Source organism: Bos javanicus, chromosome 10, assembly GCF_032452875.1.
Source record: "Bos javanicus breed banteng chromosome 10, ARS-OSU_banteng_1.0, whole genome shotgun sequence".
Taxonomy (NCBI): Eukaryota; Metazoa; Chordata; class Mammalia; order Artiodactyla; family Bovidae; genus Bos; species Bos javanicus.
The window spans coordinates 27,136,427-27,155,005 of NC_083877.1; the positions used below are offsets into that span (position 1 = coordinate 27,136,427).

Consider the following 18,579-nt stretch of genomic DNA (forward strand, 5'->3'; position numbering starts at 1 on the left):
AGTGGTATAGATTTTCATTTGTTAACAACAAATAGGCAGTAGAGGTGGATGATAGAAAATAAAAGCAAAGGTAGAGTGGAAGAGCTTGTAACTCATAGTGATCCCTCTGTCCTGGAACTATTAACCCAAAGAAATAACCTTGGGCACCTGAAACGCACAAAACTTAAGAACAGATAGAGGTAGCTGTTGACTTACTTTCCTAAGAGCAGGTTTCTACGGGCAGAATGAGGAATAAATGTGGAGACAAATCAGTGTTTAAGTGGATAAAAGAAAGAAAGAAGCTCCTAAACTAATATGAAGGTCACCAAAGATATTTTTTTCCTATTTCAATTTTCTTAGACTCACAATGTGTGAATATGTATTTTTATGCACAAATATGTGCCCATGAGTTATGGTTTGGTTGGTTTAGTCCCTAAGTCATGTCTGACTTTTGCGACCCCACAGACTGTAGACTCCCAAGCTCCTCTATCCATAGGATTCTCCATGCAAGAATATGGAAATGGGTTGCCATGCCCTCCTCCAGGGGATCTTCCCAACCCAGTAATCGAACCCAGGTCTCCTGCATTGCAGGCAGATTCTTTACCGATTGAGCTATGAGGGAAGCCCACCCATGAGTTGTAAACACCTTCTTTGTCACATTTGGCTGCTCCTTACAAATGTTACTAATCACACAGAACACATGTCCTGATGTTTCCTAATAAGTGTGCCTAAAATACTGCTGAATTGTCTGAATTTCCCATGAGTTCCCTATACAGACTTGTTAAGGCTGATCTTCCTTTACTCTTTCCTTTTCTCTCTTCCTCTTTCTAGGGATGCTAGTAATAATTATCTCAAATTTCAATTAGAAATTTTTTCCAATGTTCATTGAAGCAGTGTTTATAATAGCCAGGACATGGAAGCAACCTACATGTCCATCAGCAGATGAATGGATAAAGAAAGCTGTGGTACATATACACAATGGAGTATTACTCAGCCATTAAAAAGAATATATTTGAGTCAGTTCTAATGAGGTGGACGAAACTGGAGCATATTATACAGAGTGAAGTAAGCCAGAAAGAAAAACACCAATACAGTATACTAACGCATATATATGGAATTTAGAAAGATGGTAACGATAACCCTGTATGCGAGACAATAAAAGAGACACAGATGTATAGAACAGTCTTTTGGACTCTGTGAGAGAGGGAGAGGGTGGGATGATTTGGGAGAATAGCATTGAAACATGTATAATATCATATAAGAAACGAATCGCCAGTCCAGGTTTGATGAAGGATACAGGGTGCTTGGGGCTGGTACACTGGGATGACCCAGAGGAATGGTATGGGGAGGGAGGTGGGAGGGGGGTTCAGGATGGGGAGCACGTGTATACCCGTGGCAGATTCATGTTGATGTATGGCAAAACCAATACAATATTGTAAAGTAATTAGCCTCCAATCAAAATAAATAAATTTAAATTAAAAAAAAGAAATTTTTCCTCTCTACTCTTCTCTGCCACATTAAATAGTAGTTAAAGAAATTTGAAGAAGGAAATGGCAACCCACTCCAATATTCTTGCTGGGAAAATCCCATGGACAGGGGAGCCTGGTAGGCTATAGTCCACAGGGTCACAAAAAGTCAGATACAACTAGAGTGATTGAGCACAGTGCAAATAATATTTATTGAGATACAAAAAAAATCATAAAATTTACCATTTAGACCATATTATTCAGTGCTAAGTGTATTTAATGAGCTATGCAAGCATCAACATGATATAATTTTAGAACATTTTCGTCACTTCCCAAGAAATCTCATACTCATTAACAGCCACTCCAATCCCACTCCTATTCCTTGGCAACCACTCTTCTACTTTCTATATCTACAGATTTGCCTTGTCTTGACATTTTGTATAAACTGAATTATACAATATGTGGTCCTTTGTGACTGGCTCCTTTTATATAGCATAATGGTTTTGAGTTATATCCATGTTGTAACATATATCAGTACTCCATTCCTTTTTATTGCTAAATTGCATTCCACTGTATGCATAGCATTTTTGAAAGTCAACATTGTGTGTAATTAAAAATCAAGGGAAATATTGCTATATGTCACATTATAATATTTTGTTATAGTCAACAATCTTTCTTCTTTTACATCATTCAACAAATATACACAAATATCACATATATGAATATTTATTTATAGAATGTTTCTATGATTATAGTAATGTAACACTTAGAAAGCAATCACAAATACTTTTAAAAATTCAAAGCATGATTTGTAATAATGTATGGAGAAGTTCCACAGTTTTTATGCATCCTAATGGATTATCTTGTTTATCCACTGAGATGAGCATATTCCATTTTGGAGACCACTATCTATATAGTAGTCTAAACCTCAATTCTGGATGTCATGAACAGAATTCTTCTTTAGATCAGATTGTAGCCCACAAGGACAAAGTATTTACATAAGCAAATAGTAATTATTTAAGTGCCCAAATAAGATCATACAAGTTGATGGGGCACTAATTAGTAAATTTATCACCTGGAAAGTCCCATGGACAGAGGAGCCTGGTGGGCTACAGTCCATGGGGTTGCAAAGAATCAGACACAACTGAACACACACATACAATCTGTTTAAACTGAGGAACACATACCTTTTCTCCCCTATTTAATTAGAATAAAAAAGAAAAGTCATTGCAAATTTAAGAATCTTAACTGAAATTGCTCTTTTTTTTTTTCTCATCTGTTAAATGATATATTAGACTACATGTTCTATATGGTCATTTCCAGATCTAGCTTTGATTTTATTAGTTGAGATAGTCACAATATTTTATATATTCTAATAAGCCTTACATTACAAGAAAATATTTGTGGGAATAGTATTTGGCTATCATCCTGAGATCTGAGGGAAAAGTAGACTGTGGATATATATTGTGAACAAGTAAGACTGGACTAGTATTAATTAGGATTTAAGGACAGGGTGTGGAGCACATGCAGGATGGGGGACCAGTCAGGGGTGTAAGTAGGGGAATGTGTGCTTAGTTGCTCAGTCATGTCTGACTCTTTGTGACCCCGTGGATTGTAGCTCCTCTGTCCATGGAGTTATCCAGGCAAGAATGCTGGAGAGGGTTGAACTGCCTCCTCCAGGGGATCTTTCTGATCCAGGGGTCAAACTTGCATCTCCAGTATTTCCTGCATTGGCAGGTGAATTCGTTACCACTGAGTCACCTGGGATGCCCCAACTAGGGGGATACTTCTAAGTTAGATGTAATGCAGTGTACTTGCTGAGATCCAGGTGACTAAATGGAGTAAGGTTGCACACGGGCACCAAAGCAAAACACTGTGATGGAACTAATAAGGCACAAATTCTGAAACAAGGCACATAGCTGCAAATCAGGAACTGGGAATTCTATAGGAACTGGAGGGAAGAAGCATCTGCAGAATATCTTTGCTCTGTGGAGATGAAGAAGGGGACCAAAACTCAGCAACTAATCTAACTAAGCCTTGGAGACAGTGCACCACTGACAACAACAAAAGCAACAGCAACCTGACAACCTTCATAATGACTAGTTTTGCTTTAATCAGGAATTTTCTAGGATACTTCAAGCAAAATAGCTTAGGAACACAATGCTTAAATAGGAATGCAAGTGTGGCCATAAGATCAGTGTCTTGGAAAATCAAGAAAATGAAAGGTAGAAAGTTTAACTGAAAACACAGGAGAGCTATGATGCGTAAATTGCATTCAGCTGGCAAAGTGCTGAATGTGGAAAATATTATTTTTACTTGGAGAAGAGCCAGGGGATAGATGAAAAGGTGGTTATAACAGATGGTATTCTGCTCTTTGTTATTCCACAGACTGAGAAATGATGGCTAGGGAGAACAGCACTGAGGTGACAGAATTCATCCTATTTGGTCTGACCCAGTCTCAAGATGTTCAGCTCCTGGTCTTCACACTAGTCTTAATTTTCTACCTCATCATCCTCCCTGGAAATTTCCTCATCATCCTCACCATCAGGTCAGACCCCAGTCTCACGGCCCCCCTCTACTTCTTCCTGGGCAACCTGGCCTTCCTGGATGCATCCTACTCCTTCATTGTGGCTCCCAGGATGCTGGTGGACTTCCTCTCTGAGAAGAAGGTGATCTCCTACAGAGGCTGCATCACTCAGCTCTTCTTCTTGCACTTCCTTGGGGCAGGGGAGATGTTCCTTCTTGTCGTGATGGCCTTTGACCGCTACATTGCCATCTGTCGTCCTTTGCACTATTCGACTGTCATGAACCCTAGAGCCTGCTATGCCTTGCTGTTGGCTCTGTGGCTTGGGGGGTTTACTCATTCCATTGTTCAAGTGGCTCTTATTATCCACTTGCCCTTCTGTGGTCCAAACCGACTGGACAACTTCTTCTGCGACGTGCCACAGGTCATCAAGCTGGCCTGCGCTGACACCTTTGTGGTGGAGCTCCTGATGGTCTCCAACAGTGGCCTGCTCACCCTGCTGTGCTTTCTGGGCCTTCTGGCCTCCTATGCAGTCATCCTCTGCCGTGTAAAGGGGCACTCCTCTGCAGGGAAGAGCAAGGCTCTGTCCACATGCACCACACACATTATCATCGTGTTTCTCATGTTTGGACCTGCCATCTTCATCTACACCCGCCCCTTCAGAGCCTTCCCAGCTGACAAAGTGGTTTCTCTCTTTCACACCGTAATCTTTCCTTTGATGAACCCTGTGATTTATACCCTTCGCAATCAGGAAATAAAAGCTTCCATGAGGAAGTTGTTGAGTCATCACATGGTTTGCTGAATGCAATGGAAAGACTGGAAAACCAAGGAGGGGAGTAAATTCATTTGGAATTAAGTAAGTTATTTATTCATTAATGCAATGAATCAATCAATCATTTAGCAAATAATGTATTTATTAAACACTTTCAGGTTTCAGGCATTATTCTAAGTAGATGAATGGGACAGGTAAGATTCCAGACCTGCTGGCACTATATTTGAGTGGATAAAGACAGGTTATACTACTAAACTGAAAAAAAGACACAATGTCTGAAAGAGATAATACTCTGAAGCTAATTAAAAATAATGTCATGTTAGAGTTTGACTGAGAGATGGTAGTTATTTTATTTTTGGTTGTTAAGCAAGATATTGAGTGGTATTTAGCTGATATCCAGATGATTTGAAAGAAACAACCATGCAATAACCATGGGGACTGAATATTCTAGGCAGAGAGGAGGACTAATACAAGGACACAAAGATCTTATAAGCTTGATACATTTGAAAATCATAAAGAAAAATAGACTAGCTGTAGCATAGTTAGTGTGAAAGTGGCAGAAATTGAAGCTAGAGAGATTGGTATAAGAAAATCACATATTTTAGGTGATAAAAAGATGCTCAATCTATTCAAATTGCAAAGAAAGGCCAAAAAAATATATTAAGTAAAAGAGTGACTAATGTTTCCTATTTGATTTAAAGCAGGATTCTCGAGATTCTATAAACGGTTTTGCATAGTAAAATATCATTAAGTACAAAGTATCATGCTGTTACATAATTTTAATGGACACTTAAAGATGCAGTTGTTTATTCCTAATTTGGTGGAGTGAAGTAAAGAAAGCTGTTATATCCTATGGAAAATGGTCATGAAAGAGTTTAACTTCATATTTCAAAGTTTTAGAAAGTTTTGTGGTTATTCATAATGGTTATTTTTTAAATCTTAGAAAGGAATTTGAGTTCACGCAAAAATCTTTTCACTTAACGTGATAATGATAGGTATTTGGTATATCAGTCATTATTTGGTTACAGATAACTAAACTTTTCTGGTTATTTTTTAAATAAGGTAATATAAGGCATTAGGTGCTTACAAAATCATGGAAAGTGCTGTAAAGGTATATTTTGGTATGGTACTCAGTGATAATCCCAAAACATTGCCAACAAATTGCTATATAAAACAAGTTACTGTCCTCATAGCAATTATAAAGCTGGGGGATATAGAAGCAGATTGTCAACTATGTTGATACATGTAAAAATAAGTACACACTAAAAACTGACTTTATAAAAAACTGCCTTATGATCCAGCAATCCTACTGCTGGGCATACACACTGAGGAAACCAGAAGGGAAAGAGACACGTGTACCCCAATGTTCATTGCAGCACTGTTTATAATAGCCAGGACATGGAAGCAACCTAGATGTCCATCAGCAGATGAATGGATAAGAAAGCAGTGGTACATATACACAATGGAGTATTACTCAGCCATTAAAAAGAATACATTTGAATCAGTCCTAATGAGGTGGATGAAACTGGAGCCTATTATACAGAGTGAAGTAAGCCAGAAGGAAAACACCAATACAGTATACTAACGCATATATATGGAATTTAGAAAGATGGTAACAATAACCCTGTGTACGAGACAGCAAAAGAGACACTGATGTATAAAACAGTCTTATGGACTCTGTGGGAGAGGGAGAGGGAGAGGGTGGGGAGATTTGGGAGAATGGCATTGAAACATGTGAAATATCATGTATGAAACGAGATGCCAGTCCAGGTTTGATGCACGATACTGGATGCCTGGGGCTAATGCACTGGGACGACCCAGAGGGATGGTATGGGGAGGGAGGAGGGAGGAAGGTTCAGGATGGGGAACACATGTATACCTGTGGCAGATTCATTTTGATATTTGTCAAAACTAATACAATTATGTAAAGTTTAAAAATAAAATAAAATTAAAGAAATAATAAAACAAAAAATAGAAGCTATCTCATGGGACTTATATATATGACATGTATAAATGCAGGACAATAATGAAAAGTGAAAGATCACTTATGTTTAATGATATTATTATTGATATGGTTAGGTTAAAATTTGTTTTCCTGCCAGATGTTTTGTATTACTCTATTTTTTCTGCTTTCTTTTGGTTTAATTGAAAAAGGCAAAAGAAATGAGGGCTTCCCTGGCAGCTCAGATGGTAAAGGATCTTCCTGCAATGTGGGAGAATGCGTTCGATCCCTGAGTGGGAAAGATAGATCCTTTGGAGAAAGGAATGGTAACCCACTCCAGTATTCTTGCCTGGAGAATTCCATGGACAGAGGAGCCTGGGGCCTGGAGGGCTACTGTCCCTGGGGTTGCAAAGAGTCAGACTGAGTTACTACCACACACACACACACACACACACATACAAGAAAATGAATTCTCTCCTATAGCTTACAGAAAGAAATACAACTCTACCAACACGAATGCATCAGACTTCTGACCTAAAAACTGTAAGATAATAAATTATGGCTATTTTAAGTCACTAAGTTTGTGGTAGTTTTTATAGCAGCAGGAGTAAACCAGCACATCACATTTTAATTAAACAATAACATATTAGTATACTTTTCTTTTTCTGTCCTTTTACTTTTAATCTATGTACCTTTATTTTAATGATGTCTTCTTGTCTGTAACACATATTTTATCCAATATGACAATCTCTGTGTTTAATTTGGTTATTAAGCCATTTGTTGGACTGTGAAGAAAGCTGAGCGCCGAAGAATTGATGCTTTTGAACTGTGGTGTTGGAGAAGACTCTTGAGAGTCCCTTGGACTGCAAGGAGATCCAACCAGTCCATCCTAAAGGAGATCAATCCTGGGTGTTCTTTGGAAAGAATAATGCTAAAGCTGAAACTCCAGGACTTTGGCCGCCACCTACTGCGAAGAGTTGACTCATTGGAAAAGACTCTGATGCTGGGAGGGATTGGGGGCAGGAGGAGAGGGGAACGATAGAGGATGAGATGGCTGGATGGCATCACCAACTCGATGGACATGAGTTCAGGTGAACTCTGGGAGTTGGTGTGGACAGGGAGGCCTGGCGTGCTGCAGTTCATGGGGTTGCAAAGAGTCAGACACGACTGAGTGACTGGACTGAACTGAACTGAACTGAAGCCATTTACATATATCATGATTATAGGTACAATTTGGTTAAAACTGACAAAACATTCTATTTTATATTTGTTTCACCCATTTTTTCTGATTTTGTCCTTTCTGTTTTGGGGGAAATATTTAAGTATTTTCTATTATTAATTTATATTTATTCATGTTAATAATGTTGACTTACTTATCTTTTTCCTGTGGTTTTTAGTGGTTATTTAGGGTTATAAATATATACTGTACATCTTTTCATTGTAAAATTTTGAAATTATGTATTTCTGTGTGCCATATAAGAAAGTTACAGCAGTATACTTCCATTTACCTCCTCGCAGCTTTTATATTTGTGTTGTATATTCAATGTCTATTATTTTCTTACTGAGCTAATGCATTCAATAACACATTATTATTACTTTTGCTTTGCAAAATTATTTACTTTTTAAAGAGACATATAATAAAAATTATCTTCTATTCTCTCCATGTTTTAGTCCTATTGGTAATTTTAAGTGCACTAATCTTTTTTCTGCAATGTCATCTCTGTCATTAATACCATTCAATGCATTTTCATTTCACAAATAGAATAGTTCAATCCCATGTTTCAATTTGGACTTTTTTAATATCCTCCATGACTCAACCATTTATACTGTAGTACTACTGCTTCTCTTGATGACCAAGGTAAATTACTCTTTATAAGGCTGTGGCACCTTTCCTTGCCTTTGAGTCTTTGGGAAAGGAAAATGTAGTTACTGAGTAGCATCAATAAGTTGAAGTTAAGAGAAATCTTAATGCATCTTCTGGTGAAAGCATGTCCCAGAGCTTCCAGAACTACAGAGTCTAAAGTTGTGGGGGGAAAATATACAAATTCTACAGATTCTTCCTATAGGGGAACTTAGGACAAAATGACTTATAATAATAACTGGTTAAGAGTGTATATTAGAGAATGCTATCCCAAAACAGCGGGATGCAATATAAAAATGGATGGTTCAAATGTGATAACAAAAAAAAAAAAAAAATGGGATAGCAAATGATTATTCTAATGTTCTACCAGCCAGCACAGTACCTTCTCTGTTATGCAGTAAATGATAAGGTCAGTATATAATCTGCTTATTGGTCGACTCTTGAATCTCTTTTGCTGAAAACTAAGCTTAACTAACATATCATAATAAAACTCTTCTTACATTGAACATTTCATGTGTCCTCAAGAGTAATGATGGTCAAAGGTTCTTATCATCCCAGTCATTGTGCCACTTGAGTAATCAAATTAATTCTGTTTAAAATATTTATTAACATTATTTAACTATAAATATTTACAGTGTTTCATGTTAGCATTAAAACAAACACTTTTCCAAATTAGACCTGAGAAAACATAGGGTTCAGTTCAGTTCAGTTGCTCAGTCATGTCCGACTCTTTGCAACCCCATGAACCTCAGCACGCCAGGCCTCCGTGTCCATCACCAACTCCCGGAGTTTACCCAAGCTCATGTCCATTCAGTCAGTGATGCCATCCAACCATCTCATCCACTGTCGCCTCTTTTCCTCCTGCCCTCAATCTTTCCCAGCATCAGGGTCTTTTCAAATTAGTCAGCTCTTCGCATCAGGTGGGCAAAGTATTGGAGTTTCAGCTTCAACATCAGTCCTTCCAATGAACACCCAGGACTGATCACCTTTAGGATGGACTGGTTGGATCTCCTTGCTGTCCACGGGACTCTCAAGAGTCGTCTCCAACACCACAGTTCAAAAGCATCAATTCTTCGGTGCTCAGCTTTCTTCACAGTCCAACTCTCACATCCATACATGACTACTGGAAAAACCATAGCCTTGACTAGATGAACCTTTGTTGACAAAGTAATGTGTCTGCTTTTTAATATGCTGTCTACGTTGGTCATAACTTTCCTTCCAAGGAGTAAGCGTCTTTTAATTTCATGGCTACAATCACCATCTGCAGTGATTTTGGAGCCCAGAAAAATAAAGTCAGCCACTGTTTCCACTGTTTCCTCATCTATTTGCCATGAAATTATGGGACTGGATGCCATGATCTTAGTTTTCTGAATGTTGAATTTTAAGCCAACTTCTTTCACTCTCCTCTTTCACTTTCATCAAGAGGCTCTTTAGATCTTCCTCACTTTCTACCATAAAGGTGGTGTCATCTGCATATCTGAGGTTATTGATATTTCTCCCCACAATCTTGATTCCAGCTTGTGCTTCTTCCAGCCCAGGGTATCTCATGATGTACTCTGCATAAAAGTTAAATGAGCAGGGTGACAATATACAGCCTTGACATACTCCTTTTCCTATTTGGAACCAGTCTGTTGTTCCATGTCCAGTTCTACCTGTTGCTTTCTGACCTGCATACAGGTTTCTCAAGAGGCAGATCAGGTGGTCTGGTATTCCCATCTCTTTCAGTATTTTCCACAGTTTATTGTGATGCACACAGTCAAAGGCTTTGGCATAGTCAATAAAGCAGACTAGATGTTTTTCTGGAACTCTCTTGCTTTTTCTATGATCCAGCGGATGTTGGCAATTTGATCTCTGGTTCCTCTGCCTTTTCTAAAACCAGCTTGAACATCTGGAAGTTCACGGTTCAAGTATTGCTGAAGCCTGGCATGGAGAATTTTGAGCATTACTTTACTAGTGTGTGAGATGACTGCAATTGTGCGGTAGTTTGAGCATTCTTTGGCATTGCCTTTCTTTAGGTTTAATGAAAACTGACTTTTTCCAGTCTTGTGGCCACTGCTGAGTTTTCCAAATTTGCTGGCATACTGAGTGCAGCACTTTCACAGCATCATCTTTCAGGATTTGAAATAGCTCAACTGGAATTCCATCACCTCCACTAGCTTTGTTCATAGTGCTTCCTAAGGCCCACTTGACTTCACATTCCAGGATGTCTGGCTCTAGGTGAGTGATCACACCATCGTGATTATCTGGGTCATGAAGAAATCTTTTTCCAGCTTTTCTGTGTATTCTTGTCACCTCTTCTTAATGTCTTCTGCTTCTGTTAGGTCCATACAATTTCTGTCCTTTATCGAGCCTATCTTTGCATGATATGATCCCTTGGTATCTCTAATTTTCTTGAAGAAATCTCTAGTCTTTCCCATTCTATTGTTTTCCTGTATTTATTTGCATTGATTGCTAAGGAAGGCTTTCTTATCTCTCCTTGCTGTTCTTTGGAACTCTGCATTCAGATGCTTATATCTTTTCTTTTCTCCTTTGCTTTTTGCTTCTCTTCTTTTCACAGCTATTTGTAAGGCCTCCTCATACAGCCATTTTGCCTTTTTGCATTTCTTTTTCTTGGGGATGGTCTTGATCTCTGTCTCCTGTTCAATGTCACGAACCTCCATCCACAGTTCATCTGGCACTCTGTCTATTATATCTAGTCCCTTAAATCTATTTCTCAATTTTACTGTATAATCATAAGGGATTTGATTTAGGTCATACCTGAATGGTCTAGTGGTTTCCCCCACTTTCTTCAATTTAAGTCTGAATTTGGCAATAAGGAGTTCATGATCTGAGCCACAGATCTAAAGCTTCTGGTCTTGTTTTTGCTGACTCTATAGAGCTTCTCCATCTTTGGCTGAAAAAAATATAATCAGTCTGATTTTGGTGTTGGCCATCTGGCAATGTCCATGTGTAGATTCTTCCCTTGTGTTGTTGGAAGAGGGTGTTTGCTATGACTACTGTGTTCTCTTGGCAAAACTCTAATAGCCTTTGCCCTGCTTCACTCTGTACTCCAAGGGCAAATTTGCTTGTTACTCCAGGTGTTTCTTGACTTCCTACTTTTGCATTCCAGTCCCCTATAATGAAATGGATATCTTTGTCAGGTGTTAATTCTAGAAGGTCTTGTAAATCTTCATAGAACCGTTCAACTCCAGCTTCTTCAGCATTACTGGTCAGGGCATAGACTTGGATTATATAGGGTTAGCAAGAGGCAAAGAGCATAACTTTTTGGTGAGTCAGCCCTTATAGGGAATTTCAACCAAGTAGCCACATGATAATATTGCTTTATTTCATGCTATTTACCAATTCTAATTACAAGGGAGGCTGTACAATGTCTGTAAATGAATTCAGGTATCCATTACAAATGAAGAACAGGAGAAGGCCACACAGCAGGTAATAGCAGTCTCTGCTACATGTTCTACGATCATGGCTAAACTAGACACTAGTGAGGAGAATAGTTGAGTTGGGATTGACCTTGGTTAGTGAGATGCAGCTTTTTATAGAGTTTGAGGCTTCATGGAGGTACATAGGCATCTAATCCCAAGAAAATGAGGTGTCATTATCAAGAAAAAAGAAAGTCATGGTTGGGAAGCTAACAAGTTTTGCCTATAGCAGTTATTGTCACTGTTACTCAGTATTGCTAGAAAATTTTAGTTAACAAGATAAGTAATAGAAAAAATATTACTGTGTGGAGATCATTTTATCATTAACCTAATACAAAGAAGAAAAAGTAGTAGAAAAACTATTAGAAATGAGATGTCAGCAATGATACCATTTACCAGCTATATATGTAAAACAAAAACAGTAGCAGTAAGATCAATCATGTTAGGGGAAAACCCAATATTAAGTGTAGCACTCAAGTGCATAATTAGATTTAACAAAAATATGTTACCAAAAATGTGTTGAAACAACAAATATGACAAAATTTTGCTGTGTCATGATAGTAAATATTTAAAGGGATGTATGAATTTCCTAGAATACTCAATTTTGTAATTCTCTTAATTTTTTCTACATTTTATAAGTTTAATATTGTGATATCAAAATGACTAGAACTTGTTTTAATTTAATTTAATTTTATTTTTTAATTTTATTTTATTTTTAAACTTTACATAATTGTATTAGTTTTGCCAAATATCAAAATGAATCCGCCACAGGCATACATGTGTTCCCCATCCTGAACCCTCCTCCCTCCTCCCTCCCTACACCATCCCTCTGGGTCGTCCCAGTGCACCAGCCCCAAGCATCCAGTATCGCACATCGAACCTGGACTGGCAACTCGTTTCTTACATGATATTCTACATGTTTCAATGTCACTCTCCCAAATCTTCCCACCCTCTCCCTCTCCCACAGAGTCCATAAGACTGTTCTATACATCAGTGTCTCTTTTGCTGTCTCGTACACCAGGTTATTGTTACCATCTTTCTAAATTCCATATATATGCGTTAGTATACTGTATTTATGTTTTTCCTTCTGGCTTACTTCACTCTGTATAATAGGCTCCAGTTTCATCCACCTCATTAGAACTGATTCAAATGTATTCTTTTTAATGGCTGAGTAATACTCCATTGTGTATATGTACCACAGCTTTCTTATCCATTCATCTGCTGATGGACATCTAGGTTGCTTCCATGTCCTGGCTATTATAAACAGTGCTGCGATGAACATTGGGGTACACGTGTCTCTTTCCCTTCTGGTTTCCTCAGTGTGTATGCCCAGCAGTGGGATTGCTGGATCTGCAAACTAGTACAGCCACTATGGAGAATAGTGTGGAGATTCCTTAAAAAACTGTTTTAATTTTAGAAAATAAATCAATTTAATTTAGAATAAAAATATATAAAAACATACAAGAACCCTTTTAATGAATAAAGCAATGAGAAAGGACATGCTCTTTCTGACATTAAAATATACCATCAAACATAAAGAGTAAAAATAAAGTGTGTAGGATCTCCTCAAAAGTTAACAGCCAAGACAAGGAAGAAAATGAGCAGACCTGAAAAAGAACCTGATCCATCTAAAAATGTGCTAGGTTATAAAAAAAAAAAGCATAGCAAATTGTTAGTGAAGTAATTATTTCTTGGAATGATGGAAAATTTCCTCATATCATTTCTCAAAAACTTTCAACAGATTTGAGTTTAAATGTGCCATTTTAAACCTTATAAAATTTACAGTTAAAGTCACCTAGAACATATATATATTTGCCTAAATATAACATTTCTTAATGCTTTTTTTAGAAATTAAACTACAGAAAAAGAAAAAAATATATACAAAAATCCCACAATTCACAACTAGTGACAACTTCAAAACCCCCTTGAAAATCTATTGTAGCCTTTAAAGAATTGTCTATTTGAGAACTGAAAAATGGTGTCTCAATTTCTGTAATGTCAAAAGTCTCTTTTAACAATCCCAGTTACTTTTTACTGCCAGTCTCTGAGGACTCTGAAACAATCAAGTGAGTTTTCTCCTTTATACCTCCTATTAAGGGATACATTTATATATTGAGCAGTTTGAAGTCCAGAGCAGAAAATAAAGTCACTGGATAATAACTGAGCATTCAGGATTTCATAGTGATGTTACTTCTAAAGTACAAGTGCAACTGGTAGGTTACATAATCCTGATGTGTTACTCTACCTATATATCACATCTATCAAGTTAGTTCATTTATGATATAAATGTGTATATAAATGATAAAATTCAAATGCCAAAATAATAACTGAGGTGAGGTTGAAGAGTGAAATTGCACTGGAAAAAAAAAAAACAACAACGTATTTTTATATAAGTGGAAAAAATATAAAAATCACTCTAATCATGTTTCCTTGAAATTAAGGCAGCAATCCAGGCCAAAGAAATTGTTCTTAGAGAAAGGGGTATGTTTTCAAGATATTTTAATTGTTTGGCTACCCTGATCAGATTAAATGACTTTATTCTTTGAGCTACTACATAATATAGATGAATTTGAATATTTATTTCTAGGGATGCAATTATTTTTAAAGGGAGATAGATAACAAAACTGTAAGGATAAAATGCCTGATTCATGGCTTGGACAATCATAGAGTTCCAACACATACAAAATATTGATGCTTTCATTACACTTGTTCAGAATTATGGAGAGGAACATATGACAAACTATCCAGTGACAGCAGTCTGAAAATGGCCATATATTTAAACAAGCATAGTTTTTCCAGTGGTCATGTATGGATGTAGAGTTGGACTATGAAGAAAGCTGAGTGCCGAAGAATTGATGCTTTTGAACTGTGGTGTTGGAGAAGACTCTTGAGAGTCCTTGGACTGCAAGGAGATCCAACCAGTCCATCCTAAAGAAGATCAGTCCTGGGTGTGCATTGGAAGGACTGATATTGAAGCTGAAACTCCAATAATTTGGCCACCTGATATGAAGAGCTGACTTATTTGAAAAGGCCCTGATGCTGGGAGAGTTTGAGTGCAGGAGGAGAAGTGGACGACAGAAGATGAGATGGCTGGATGGCATCACCGATTTGATGGACGTGAGTCTGAGTCAACTCCGGGAGTTGGTGATGGACAGGGAGGCCTGGCGTTCTGAGGTTCATGGGGTCGCAAAGAGTCAGACACGAATGAGCAAGTGAACTGAATTGAACTGAACGGAGTTTGTAAAAAAAAAAAAAAAAGAAGAAGAATCACCCTGTCTAGGATGTGATGTTTGCCAAGTCAATGAGCACCTTCAAATCTACTTATTTGCATACTTCAGAAAAACACATAAGACACAGTGGCTATAGCTTAGATAAAATCATTGTCTTGCACTAAAAGTACAAAGCACAAAGAAGGAATGATGATTCACATATCAAAGATTTCCATTTTCTATCTGACTACCATATGAAAGAAAGAAGTTTCTATACTACTCTGAATATGGTGTCAAACATAATGGTTAGAGTATGGCCACTTATTAAATGTGTGTCTTACTGATATTAATCTTACATACCTAAGTGCATATAATGTTCATTATGGTCAACTGGATATACTGTGTCTCTAAAAACTATACTGTTTGATTAACAGGTTGAAGGTACACAAATAATCAAATGTTTCCTATTTTATTCTCACATTTTGGCATTAGGTCTGACTCTAGGCTCTGAAGAAGGCAATAGAAGCACTAGACATGATCATTGAGCCTGTAATTAAACTTGAACAATAGAGCTAAAATGATAAACAGGGGAGGCAGTGAAAGAAGTGAATTTATGTAGATGAAATATTGATTTTTCCTTTTATATGTATTTTTAAAAATAATTTAGCTTAGCAGAGTCCACCTCAGTCAGTACCACAATATCTATGACTTCTGTCTCTCCTTGACAAAGTTAAAGCTTAAAGGAACCTTAAGGAAAATCAATGAGAGGAAACAGGTCCAAAGGTGAGAAGCAACTATCCAAAGAGGCTATTCTGTTCAAACAGTTCATCATACTTTTAGTTTGTTTGTTCAGATGCACAAGGGTAAACCATTCAGTCACCCTGCTCCTTACATCTCTTTTAGTGAAAAGTTGAACAGGACTACCTTGGTTACATCACTAGCTCATGGTCTTAACAGTATTTTTGGTATTTCTACACACTCATTGTATTTATGAAAATATGTGAGTTAAAAAGCAAATATCAGATAAAAATGGTCATGGATTTTGCAACACTTGCCTGCTAATGCAGGAGATGCAATTGATATCCCTGGGTCAGAAAGATCCTCTGGAGGAAGGCAAAGCAACCCACCCCAGTATTCTTGCCTGGCAGGCTACCGTCCACAGGGTCGCAGAGAGTTGAACACAAACCAAGTGACAGCATGCAGCATGCAGGGTAAGAAAGCACAGATGGAATAAACTTATTTACATAGCCACATAGGGAAGATGTAGGAAAATAGGTGAAATGAGTATCTGCACTTTTGAGAGTTAATCTGGTGTTTCAGTTGTAAATGAATAGGGTTTGATCTCAGTAAACTATGGAGCTGTCTCAACACCTAACTTTCTATCAACAATACATGTCTTTAATCAATCTACTTCAGGAAGCATAATACACATAATGTGATTTGGGCAATAATTTTTTATTTATTTTATAGTGTTATTTACTATCTTCATAATGTTTATGGGATGAGTAGTCTAGTAGTGATGAATTCTCTTTCATTTCTGATTTTGCTAAATTGTATCTTCTCTTTTCTTCTTAGCCTATTTAGAGTATCATTGCTTTAATTCATTTTTTTTTAAACAACCAGGTCTTGGTTTCACTGGTTTCCTTTGTTATCTTTCTCTGAATTCCACATTTAATTTTTGCTAAAATTTTTGTTATTTTCTTCATGTTGCTTTGGGCTTGAATTGGTCTTCATAATATCTTTTTTAGTAAGGTAAACTTATTGCTGCATACTGAGGATATTATAATGTACTTCTTGAGATTCACAGAAGATAAAAATCTACCTCCAGGAGATTTTGAAAACTCTCTTTTGTCACTCTAATAGTATAAGTGTTTCTACACAGTGTGATCTGGAGCTGAACATGAAAGGAGACACGTTATCTGTGCCCAACTGAACTTGCCTTGCACTAACCATGAGAAAATTTGATTTAATTTGGTGCATAATCATCACATTTTTATGGTCTCGTGGTCCTATGAAATATCTCCAACTGCAAAATACCTACAAAGCAGTCGTAGTGCCAAACTGTCATTTCCCTGAATAAAAGGCAAAATGCTTAAGTAAATATTAAGTTCCCTGATCTGTTAATCCCTATTATACCCTGTTTGTTTTCCCTTTTCAGACAGCTTCTGCAGAAGGATGAATGGATCTTCTGAATAACAGATCAAGTGTTTCTGAGTTCATTTTGGTGGGATTTTCTACTTCTCAAGAAACTCAAATACTCTTTTTCGCAATCTTCTTTCTTGTCTATGTCGCCATCTTCGTAGGAAACCTCCTCATTGTCATCTCTGTGATAGTTGATAACCATCTTCACTCCCCCATGTATTTCTTTCTGGCAAATTTATCATTCTTTGATTTATGTCTTTCTTCTGCTGCAACTCCCAAAGTGATTTCAGACTTCCTTAGAAAACACAAGACCATCTCCTGGTGGGGCTGCATGACCCAGATGTTCTTTATGCACTTCTTTGGGGGTGGAGAGATGTCTCTTCTGATAGCTATGGCCATTGACAGGTATGTCGCCATATGCAAACCCTTGCACTACAAGACCATCATGAGTCACAGGGTGCTCACTGGGTTTCTACTGCTCTCATGGGTGATCGGGCTTATCCATACTACAAGCCAGATGGTTTTTACAGTGGGTTTGCCTTTCTGTGGTCCCAATGTATTGGACAGCTTTTTTTGCGACCTCCCCCTGGTCATCAAGCTTGCCTGCACTGAAACTTACATCCTAGAGCTCTTGGTGATTGTGAACAGTGGGCTCTTGTCCCTGCTCTGCTTCATTCTCTTGCTCATATCCTATGTTGTCATGCTGGTCACGATCTGGAAGCACTCCTCCAGTGCATCCTCTAAGGCTCTGTCTACACTCTCTGCTCACATCACTGTAGTCACTCTCTTCTTTGGCCCTGCCATCTTCATCTATGCTTTCCCATTTAACGGTTACTCTGTAGATAAATTTCTTTCTATATTTTACTCTATCATCACTCCTCTCCTTAATCCAATTATTTATACTCTGAGGAATCAGGAAATGAAGGCAGCCATTAAGAGACTAAGCAAACATCATATTGGTGCTGGGCTCACCCACTAAATATTGTCTGTAACAAACAATTGTTTTATGTTCTCTGCTATTTGTCTGCGTGTGTGTGTGTCTGTGTGTAAGTCGCTTCAGTCATGTTTGACTTTTTGCTACTCCATGGACTGTAGCCCAACAGGCTCCACTGTCCATGGGATTTTCCAGGCAAGAATACAGGAGAGGGTTACCATTTCCTCCTCCAGGGCTATTTGTGGGTATTGAGTCTTAGGTATTTATAAAAATATCATAAGTAAGTATTTAAATAATATAAATTTTCTTATGTATAAAATCCATGACTAAA

At 37.6% G+C, this 18,579-nt stretch overlaps 2 protein-coding genes across 2 annotated transcripts; both read left to right on the plus strand.

Moving 5' to 3' along the window:
• Nucleotides 1-3,796: 3,796 nt before the first annotated feature.
• On the plus strand, nt 3,797-4,771 carry LOC133255389 (olfactory receptor 4N5). Its single transcript, XM_061429846.1, has one exon. The coding sequence runs from the start codon at nt 3,842-3,844 to the stop codon at nt 4,769-4,771; it is 930 nt and encodes a 309-aa protein (XP_061285830.1). The 5' UTR covers nt 3,797-3,841.
• Nucleotides 4,772-17,351: 12,580 nt separating this feature from the next.
• On the plus strand, nt 17,352-18,293 carry LOC133255201 (olfactory receptor 4K13-like). The gene has a single exon (XM_061429748.1). The coding sequence runs from the start codon at nt 17,352-17,354 to the stop codon at nt 18,291-18,293; it is 942 nt and encodes a 313-aa protein (XP_061285732.1).
• Nucleotides 18,294-18,579: the final 286 nt, after the last annotated feature.